This window comes from Microsporum canis, genomic scaffold (genome assembly GCF_000151145.1).
Source record: "Microsporum canis CBS 113480 supercont1.3 genomic scaffold, whole genome shotgun sequence".
NCBI lineage: Eukaryota > Fungi > Ascomycota > Eurotiomycetes > Onygenales > Arthrodermataceae > Microsporum > Microsporum canis.
The window spans coordinates 1,083,287-1,093,060 of NW_003299167.1; the positions used below are offsets into that span (position 1 = coordinate 1,083,287).

Sequence of the window (9,774 nt, forward strand, 5' to 3'; positions counted from 1 at the left end):
GCGGGAGTCAGCTCAGGGTTAGTGTTTTATATGCCGATGTCGATGTCGATGTCGATGTGATGCGATGATGTTTCTTGTTTAACTCGAATGGAACTTACATAACCAGTGGGGCGGCCGCTTTTCCCCACATCGCGGCAAAGAAAACTAGCCGGCGCCAATTAGTAATACATTCATCTTCAACCCAATCTTTTTTTTTTCTTTCCCATCTTTATCATCATTATCATCATCTTCCTCTTCACTCGCTTTATATCCTGCTCTTTCACGCTCCTCTTCTTCTTCACTTCTTCTTCTACCGCTGCCACCCACCTCCTAAGAAGGAAAAAGACATATGTTTGCCCGTCAGCTTTCTCTCCGTCCGTTACCAGCCCTTCGCAGCCCAACCACCAGACCGAACTACACCCGCACCGCACTCTTCCACCACAACAGCCCTATAAGAGCATCGCCCTCGACAATGGCGCAACCAGTTTCTGACCAGACGCAAGCCTCCACCTCGGCGCCCGCCGTAACATCACAGTCAATAAAAGACATCCTCACCACCAAGCTAGAGGCACAACATGTAGAAGTGGAAGATCTCTCAGGTAATGCATACATGCGGTCCTACCCTGCATACTTTCCAGCCCGTGTATAATTTGTCATTCTAACGCACGAGTCTACATGTATGCAGGTGGATGCGGCCAAGCCTTTCAAGCAATAATTGTCTCCCCTCAGTTTGAGAGCAAGACAATGCTCGCGCGACACCGGCTGGTGAACTCTGCCCTCAAGGCAGAGATTGCTGCTATCCACGCCTGGACGCCAAAGTGCTACACGCCCGAGCAATGGGAGAAAGCAAAACAATAGCTTCTTCCGTTTTCTTCTCATACTTGATTCTTGCGAAAAAAATAAAAATAAAAATAAAACATAAGCCCCCAGCCCTCCCCAAAAAAAAGAGGACACGGCTTCCACGACGATCAGAGTAACCCGTTTTCTGCGTCCTCGCTTTTTATGAATTTTTTTTTTTTTTGGGCTGTATAGTTCAGGAATATTTTTCACAGATGTTGTGCGGTGCTATGCGGTGTATTCTGGACGGCTGGAACATGTCACATCCCATGGACGCTACTGTTGGCCGATGCATGGTAAAAGTAAAGTTGAGGTGGCTGCATGTGTATATGTATCTCATGTACCGATGATCTGTTAGTATCTCGGAGTAAATACGTATACTAGATGAAGTACATACTCTTGAGAAGAAGGGAACGAGAAAATAGAGAAAACAAGAAGAAGAAAAAAGAACGGGAGACGGGTCTAACCATCCGTTCTATCGATGATATGCATATGGTCCTACAGTTGTATTTCCAGACTAAGTCATAATATCAACCAAGTACCTTTTCAGCGCGGGATACTAAACATACAGTCAGCAGGGTGGTTAACAGGTAGGATGCGGGAGGAAGAATGACCAACATACCATCTACGCTGGTGTTGTCGGGCTCGACAAAGGCCTTCTTGACCTTCCCGTCCTCCACGACGAGAGCATACCTCTTGCTCCTATCGTTACCAAAGACAGGCGACGAGCTAAAGAGCAGGTCAAGGGCCTTGTTGAAGGCTCCCGAGGCATCGGCCAAGAAGCGAATACCGCTCTTCTTCTGGGGGTCAAGAGAATCAGACCACGCCTTAGTCCTGTTTTTTTTTTTATTCAATGCCGTGTCAGAAGGAAGTGGAATAATATTACTTGAGTTTTACTTAAGCGAAGGGGACGACCTACACGAAGGCATCGTTGACGGAGACGACAAAGACCTTGCCTGCATCCTTCAGGTTGGGGTGGTTGATGAAGCCCGGCACATGGGACAGGGAGCATCCAGGAGCTATATATATACCATCAGTTTTTAACCAGTTAAAAAAAAAAAAAAAGGGTAGTGATCAAGGTAGAAACGACGTACTGAAAGCGCCGGGCGTGCCGACGATGAGACCCCGACCAGCAGCGAGCTCCGCGGCCAGATTGACCTTGTTACCGGGGGAGTTCTCGGTCAGGACGTCGAGGTCTGGCAGGCTGTCTCCCTCCTGGACTCTGAGAGGGCGCGAGGAGTGAAAGGCGCAGACGCGGAGTCTTGACGCGCGAGGGAGTCGACGGGCGAGCATCTTTGTCAACAGCTGCTTGATTCTGATGGTACTCTTTTCTCTGGTTACTTTGTCGGTTTATGTTCGAGATTACGAGGGATGTTTCTGCTTGTCCTTTTTTGCGAGTTGCTGGACAGAGAGCTTGGCGAGACGCCGGTCAGGGATATATCATTAAGACATGATAGCGATAGATAGGTGGAAAGGATGAGACCTGGTCGGGTGCTTAATGGAGGCTGCTAAGGACAAGGCCCGCCGCCTGCTCTGGTGACCGTCTGTATATACATGCAACGAGCTTGCAGGTACCAAGCAGGGACTGAGCTATGTACAGCCTGGATGTACGGATGTAACTAGTTTAATGTCGGATGGCATGTGTAGGCCGGCATGCATCCATTCTAGCCTATACTTGTCATCCCATCTTGTTGTTACTCTTGATCTCTTGATCTCTTCCTGATCTATACTCTTGTTCCTCTTCTTGTCTCTTCTTGATCTATACTCTTGTTCCTCTTCTTGTCTCTTCTTGTCTCTTCTTGTCTCTTACTCCTTCATCTGCTTAGTCACGCACTATCACATGACACGCTCATGTCCCATGAACTTCTATAAGTATTTTATATATATATATATATACTCCGTATATGCATGTATGCATGTATGTCTATGTGGATGGTGCTACTCCATAGTAAACAGATAGATAGTGTGGGTGGCGAGAAGAGCGGTGGACTAACAGCTAACCTGTGGAGCAGCCTTTTGGACCAGAAGAATTTTCATGAGATCATGAAGAAGAAGATGGAGATGAATATCAGAGAGCAAGAGTAGGAGGAGAAGAAGAAAACTGTCATCCCGCCATCCCGTCTATAATGTATGTTTGTATAACTTCCATGTAACTGCTTTTTATGTGTATATGCAAGTTATAAAAAGCAACGCCAGAAAGCAAGACGCGGACGTCGATGTCCTTTATAAGAAGAAGAAGAGTATCAAGTATCAAGAGTTATCGAGAGTGACAAGAACATCCTCGTATTTCAAGTCGAGTAAACACCTTTTTTTTCTTTTTTGCTACTCTTTATTATCCCGAGATAACTTCTTGCTCGTCTTCCTTTCTTTTTCCTCTTCGTCTTGCTGCTTCATCTTCTTCCTCCTCCCCCTCCGACAAGGAATAAAAAAAAAAGAAAAAGGTTCAACTCACAAACACCAACGCTGGCCGGGTTTGGGTCTTCATCTCTTTTATTTTTTTGATACTTCGACTGTCCACATCCTCCACCCATCCTAACAGTAGATGGACTGACCTGGGACACCGTCCACCGAACGAGAAGAAGGAGAAGAAGAAGAAGAGGTACCCGTCCAGCCGTACCCAGTCAGGTACTTCTTCTTCCTCAGCTTATTCCTTTCCGCTCTTCACATCTTTCTTTTCGCTGCTTGCTTGCTTCTTCCTGCTTACATCCTTGCCCCGACCGACCGTCTTGCTTCTTCCTCCTCCTCTATCTCTTGCTCTCCTCTCTCTCTCTCTCTATCTCTCTCTCTCTCTTTGCTCTTTTTCTCTCTTTTCTCTCGATCCTTCATTCTCTCCCTCTCCCTCCCTCTCTTTTGCCTCCTTAGACGGCCTCGAACCTCGACCTCCCTCGCCATGGATAACCCTCCTCCCAACGGCGGCTCGGCCGGTAACTCGAGCGATTTTGTAAGTGTTATGTGATGGTATGTTTAAGGACTAGACATGCAGGCTGACTCGCGCATAGGTTAGGAAACTTTACAAGTGAGTCCCGGCCTCGAGATCGATTTGAGCTTACACCACCCGACAAGGGCCACCCGACAGACAGACAGACTGACTGACTGACTGACACCCTGCAGAATGCTCGAAGACCCTTCGTATGCGCAGATCGTCAGATGGGGAGACGACAGAGACAGCTTTGTCGTATTAGAGGTCAGTTCTGATTGATGGTTTGCACTTGGGGATAAACGCATGAAGCTGAACGTCTCCCTCCTCCATGCAGTGCGAGAAGTTCACAAAGTCCATCCTGCCGAAACACTTCAAACACAGCAACTTTGCCAGCTTTGTGCGCCAGCTGAACAAGTATGACTTTCACAAAGTGCGCCAGAATAATGAAGAGACCGGACAGTCACCTTACGGGCCAAGCGTGAGTTTTTATCTCCTTTTTCACGTCTACACTTGTCTACAGGGTTATGCTGACAGACCGGGCAGGCGTGGGAGTTCAAACATCCCGAGTTCAAGGCCGACAACAAAGATTCGCTCGACAACATACGACGAAAGGCGCCCGCACCGCGGAAACAGGCTCCCGCAAACGAAGACTCCATCCCCACGCAGCAGCTCGATCTCATGAACCAGCAGCTTCTCGCGCAGCAGCAGCAGCTCCAGCACCTCGCAGACCGCTTCACCCAGTTCACCGTCGACCACCAGATGATGCTCCAGGAGGTCAGACGGGTGCAAAAGTCCGTCCTCGGCCACGACCAGGTCGTCCACTGCATACTCACTTACCTACACTCTCTCGACGCCCGGCACAGACGAGAGTCCCGCGCCGCCGCCCTCTCCTTTCAGTCACAGACCGATCTCAGCCCTTCACAGGTGGCCGGCATGGACGAGAATCCCGCGTCGCCCCTACAGCACGCCACGAAGCTGCTTAACGAGATGACGGCCGAGAACCAGTTCAACTTTTCGGCCCTAGAAGGTATCGTGCCTACGCCGCCCCTGGACCAGACTCAGCGCAACAATGTCAACGTCAACGGCGTCAACGGAGTGAATGTCGTTGGTGGTGTCGTCGGGGGTGTTGGCGTCGTCGGTATCCCTCCTACATCCGCCGCGCAGCCTGCATCGATGTCCTACCCGAAGATGAACGGAGAGCTTGAACAGGTCGTCTACCCGGTCGGAGCCACCAATGGCATAGATCCCATGTACAGCGAACATGTCAATAACATCCCTTACTCTCTACCTACAAACTCTACGGCGGCTGCACCCAACAAGGACATGGAGGTGTCCGACGTACGGCGGCAGTACTCCGTTGGCGGAGATGGGAGGAAGAAGAGCATCTATCCCGACCCCGGATGGGTGCGCAGCCCGCACATCCTACTTGTCGAAGACGACCAGACCTGTCGACAGATCGGTGGCAAGTTCCTGTATTCCTTCTCTTGTGTTGTTGATACTGCTGTAAGGCCCTTTCCCACCCCCCGGTTCCAATTTTTTTTTTACCTCCTACAATTTTACTGCCTTTTTTTTTTTTCAATGGCACTAAACTATATTCCTAGCTCGATGGCCTTGAAGCAGTGAATAAGATGCAGGAAGGCTCCAAATATGACCTTATTTTGATGGACATCATTATGCCGAACCTTGACGGTGTCTCGGCCTGCAGCCTTATTCGTCGGTTCGATAACACACCAATAATCGCAATGACATCCAACATCCGATCCAGCGATATAGACCTTTACTTCCAGCACGGTATTACTTTTTCCTCCCTCCCCTTATCTGTGCCCAAGGTCTCTAACTTATACAGGAATGAACGACGTCCTTCCCAAACCGTTCACCCGCCAATCCCTCCTTAACATGCTAGAAAAACACCTTATGCCCCTCAAAAACGTCAATGTGAATGTCCCAGCTTCCGGAAACCCGATGGATGCTCCACCACAGCCCCAGCAGCAGCAGCAGCAGCAACAGCAATCCGCCCAATCAACAAACAGCAACCCCGCAGCCCCCGGCACACTCTCCAACTCCGTCCCCGTAGCTGTCGCCGGCCTTCCTCCAACTTCCCAGGCAGTCAAGGACGAAACATCCCCCACTCACTCCCCTTCGACGATGGGTCAAACAAACTGGCAGAACTCCCCCATCACGCCCGGCCAGGCAGGCCAATCTGCCTTTGACGCCAACGGCATGCAGTACCCTCCTCAGAACCAGAGCCAGAACCAGAATACTCAAAACCACGTCAAGCACCGTCGTCAGGCGTCTGACATGGCCGGACTAGACGTCAATGCCTATAATAAACGACAGAGGATGTTTCATGGTTCTGGCTCCGGGCCTGGCCCAGGGTCCGGACCTGGACCTGGCCCGGGCGCGGCAGTCGTTAATCCCATGTAGACCAGCCGCATGGCGTAGTTGATGTTGACGTGTTGGACATCAAGGTTGCTTGGATTAGTCGCTTTTAACTGTGAATTTGGATTTTTTTTTTCTACCAATCATATATACGGTGTTGGCTTATTACCTTTTTGGCGTGGGCGGATAGCTCGTTTCTCATCTACAGCAGCCATTTTTCATTTTACATCGACCCCCCCTTTTTTTTGCATAATCTAATCCGACTTACCTCCTTTTCTCCGTTCGTTCGTTACATCCCACCTTCACCCTACCAAATCTCTCTCTCTCCGATCCTATCGGACTTTCTCTTCCCCTTCCTCTCCTTCCCCATACGAGCCAGGCGCGATGACCAACAAAAATATACAACGAGACTGAACAATCCTCACGTTGCTGATCTGATGAACGAACCAAAAAAAAAAACGGCCGAGACGAGACGAGATGAGCAGATGAACTGAATTGAACCTGAAATGGGCCAGGGACCCATGGTTTTCAATGGTGGATGGGTGGATAGTTGTGATTTCTTCCAGCAACCATAAAAAAGAGCAGCTTTCCTTCTTCTTTTTTTCCTTACTTTCTTACTTGGCTCCAGGTTTGGGATGGTTGGGTTGGTGGTATTTGGTCCATTCTACTTTGCTCTACTTTCACTGTTCATTGTTGAGTGTTTTGTACATGAAAACAAAAATATTTCTTGTCCGGTCTTGTTTTTTTTTTTTTTTTTTTGGCATGCATAAGATACATACTCTGGGGAATTCAGTATGATGTCTTCTTGTTACTCTGATCTTCCCCTGCCTTGCCCTGTCCCAATCATGATGGCGGTCTTTTGGTGTGTTTTTTGATCAGTTAGCTATTCTCTTTTTGGGGGTTGTTTATTCTGCTTTTTGTCCAGCAATACCCGAGCCCAAATAGACAGCAACAAGGACAGGGAAACGAGGTTATCTTCCTAACTCTTCTACTGCTTCAACTGCTTCATATGACATGGCATGACATATCAAACTCTCTCCCGCTTGGATGTATCAAAAAAAAAAAATCAAGGCTGGGACCTAACCCGTACTCGCATAGTTAGTTTTTATGCACTGCAGCTTGCTAACATACATACATAGTACATATGCACATCTATGTACATCTACATAGTATGTACGTATATGCCTCCATGTACGCAACCATATGTACAGCCAGTTCGGTTCGAAACACAGCTCTCTCCTCTGGGAACAGGCGGAATAAGCTCCATGGCTGTCTCACATCGAGCAGTCAACTAACTAGCTAGCTAGTGGGAGCATGAAGTCCATGCATACAGACATGTCATCTACCTTGGTAGGCCAGCAGCTTGACACATACCTCTTGCTATATGTATATTATGTGCATATATAATAGCATGGATCAAATAAGGGCTCCGACGCCATGTTCAACAAGCAAACAGCGATCATCCGGTTCTGTGACGTATCAGGCCGGCTGCATGCAAACCAGCTCAGCAGAGCAGCAGTTCAACTATGTATGTAACTAGCTAGTTAACAGTTAGTTACATATATACCTTGCGGGTTTAACTAGTTTTTACCACGTACACCCATAGTGGTAAAAGGACGCGCAAAATAAAAGAAAAAAGAAAAGAAGACGAGCAAGGAGAAGCTGCCCTTGCTAGTGCCTCCTTGCTTGTCCAATGCATGTCATCTCGACCGTTGAATGGCTGGCGACAAGAACCTGTTCTAGACTTGCGGACGGGCGGCTGGCTGGCTGGCTGGCTGGTTCTAGAGCTCGTCTGGGGGTTGAGAAAGGGAGGATCTAGATCGCTTGGATTGTTATGGAGATGGAGATGGATAGACGGGGGACGAGGGTTAAGGTTGGGCCGTCGTACTATTATATGTATAATCTATTATATATTTTTATATAAAATTGCAAGTTTAAGGGTTGACGCAGGCTATAAAGATATGAACATTGGCCTGTTCATATCATCTACGCTATTACTTAACTACTTCGTTAACTCTTATCTTGTTGTTACTTTTCTCGAGAGTAAAACTGGGAAAGATCACGTGATCTCACTTTTTCTGGGCGTCTTTCTTTTTCTTTTCCATACTGAAACAAAAGAGAAACAGAGACATCATCGGGGAAAAACAAGAGAGAGAGAGACAAGAGACATCATGATGCCGGATTACTCGCAGGTCCCGGCGACGCCTAGGGAAAGATGAAGACTTAAATGGGAGCATTTGTAAGAACAGCAGTGCACGTCTTTACGGCACAGTCCACCTCTCTTTATACAAGCAGCAGAGCCGTCAGACATCTCCATACTCCTGCGTCTGCCGCCGCCTCTCGTCTTCGTCGTAGTGTGGACCTTGGTCAGCTGGGGCACGCACTTGTGTTGGCCTTCTGCCTGTATCCACATGCACGCCTCAACTCCGAATTTACAGTCGGTGTCCGACATGCAGTCGCCGTTGGGTAGCTGACGTTTGGCCGGATTGTCCTTGTTCTCGATACATTCTCCTGAGCCGCAGGGTCCAGGGCCGCCTTTCTTCCTGCACTTGTGTGTCTCTATGTCGCAGTAGGTCGAATCGTCCAGGCAGAAGCCTTCGGGGCAGTCAACGAGGGCGTTGGTGGCCGCGGAGTGGCTTTCGGGCGCGGCGAGGACGGCCACAGAGAGGGAGAGTAAGGTAATAAACCTGGATATCAACATCTTGGTTTGTTTCTTTTTTTCGTTTCTGTGGAAAAAGGTGGGAATAACGAGTGATATGAATGGCTTGTTGGCTTGCTGGCTTGTGAGGCTGATCGACAAGAGTGATATATCTCATCCAGAGTCAACAAACCGGGTGTTTTATATACCACTGAGATATACTCTGTGCCGCAATGACGATATTCAGGCCGGAAGAGAGGACAAAGACTGTTCGGTTTGAAACCTTTCTTCTGCGAGATTCTGCATAGCACTGCATGCCAGCAACCTAAGAAAGAGTACTCTATGGGTTACCGCCTTCTATATAGCTGGTTACTGTACCACTTTTGATCGCACATCCAGCATATATCTGAGAAGTTAGTCTTTGGTACAACTTAACTCTGCTGCTGCTGTTTCTTATCCTGCCACCTATGATAGGTATCTTTTAAATACCCTTTGAAGAGATCGACAGTGACAGCGACAGCGACAGCATCAAAGAAATATAACATTCTTCGACTAAGCTGATTAGCGGACAGAGTTCACTTGAGATAAAGACTCTCGAGTCCTTCTTTGTTCTTCACCTGGACATCTTCTGATACCATTCTAAGGTCAAGGATATAAAGACGTCAACAAGACCATTATGGCACAGAAAATATCATCTACAAAGCGAACAATCAAGCTGCTACCTCAAACTAATCGAACGAAGCCTTTCAAATCTTGAATCATTCACGACTCCGACACGTATCACCTGCTATCCCATATCCAACGACACAATGTTGTTCTACAAACTCGGCGCTCTCTTCTTTCTCTTTGCTATTGCCCTTGCAGCTCCTGCATCGAACGATAATGCCCTTATCGAGAGAGGAAAATGCCGAATGCCTGGTACAAACTGCGTTACCAACGGCCAGTGCTGCTCGGGCAAATGCCTGCTTGATATCAACAACAAGAACCCTTCAAGTGTGGACCACTACAGTAGGCTACTTGC

The 9,774-nt window shown here is 48.2% G+C and overlaps 4 protein-coding genes across 4 annotated transcripts; 2 read left to right on the forward strand and 2 right to left on the reverse strand.

Moving 5' to 3' along the window:
• Positions 1-451: 451 nt before the first annotated feature.
• On the forward strand, positions 452-837 carry MCYG_03253 (BolA domain-containing protein; the record flags this gene model as incomplete). The annotated part of the gene is made up of 2 exons (XM_002847701.1): positions 452-578; positions 665-837. 2 exons carry the CDS (start codon positions 452-454, stop codon positions 835-837), a joined length of 300 nt encoding a protein of 99 aa, XP_002847747.1.
• Positions 838-1,278: 441 nt separating this feature from the next.
• MCYG_03254 (AhpC/TSA family protein) lies at positions 1,279-2,109 on the reverse strand (the record flags this gene model as incomplete). Its single annotated transcript, XM_002847702.1, has 5 exons — positions 1,279-1,314; positions 1,359-1,375; positions 1,439-1,650; positions 1,736-1,835; positions 1,911-2,109. The coding sequence occupies 5 exons, from the start codon at positions 2,107-2,109 to the stop codon at positions 1,279-1,281; spliced, it is 564 nt and encodes a 187-aa protein (XP_002847748.1).
• A 1,597-nt stretch (positions 2,110-3,706) lies between these two features.
• On the forward strand, positions 3,707-6,160 carry MCYG_03255 (stress response regulator SrrA; the record flags this gene model as incomplete). Its single annotated transcript, XM_002847703.1, has 6 exons — positions 3,707-3,757; positions 3,816-3,832; positions 3,928-4,000; positions 4,271-5,239; positions 5,338-5,527; positions 5,583-6,160. The coding sequence occupies 6 exons, from the start codon at positions 3,707-3,709 to the stop codon at positions 6,158-6,160; spliced, it is 1,878 nt and encodes a 625-aa protein (XP_002847749.1).
• Positions 6,161-8,297: 2,137 nt separating this feature from the next.
• MCYG_03256 (uncharacterized protein) lies at positions 8,298-8,816 on the reverse strand (the record flags this gene model as incomplete). Its single annotated transcript, XM_002847704.1, has 1 exon — positions 8,298-8,816. The coding sequence occupies one exon, from the start codon at positions 8,814-8,816 to the stop codon at positions 8,298-8,300; it is 519 nt and encodes a 172-aa protein (XP_002847750.1).
• Positions 8,817-9,774: the final 958 nt, after the last annotated feature.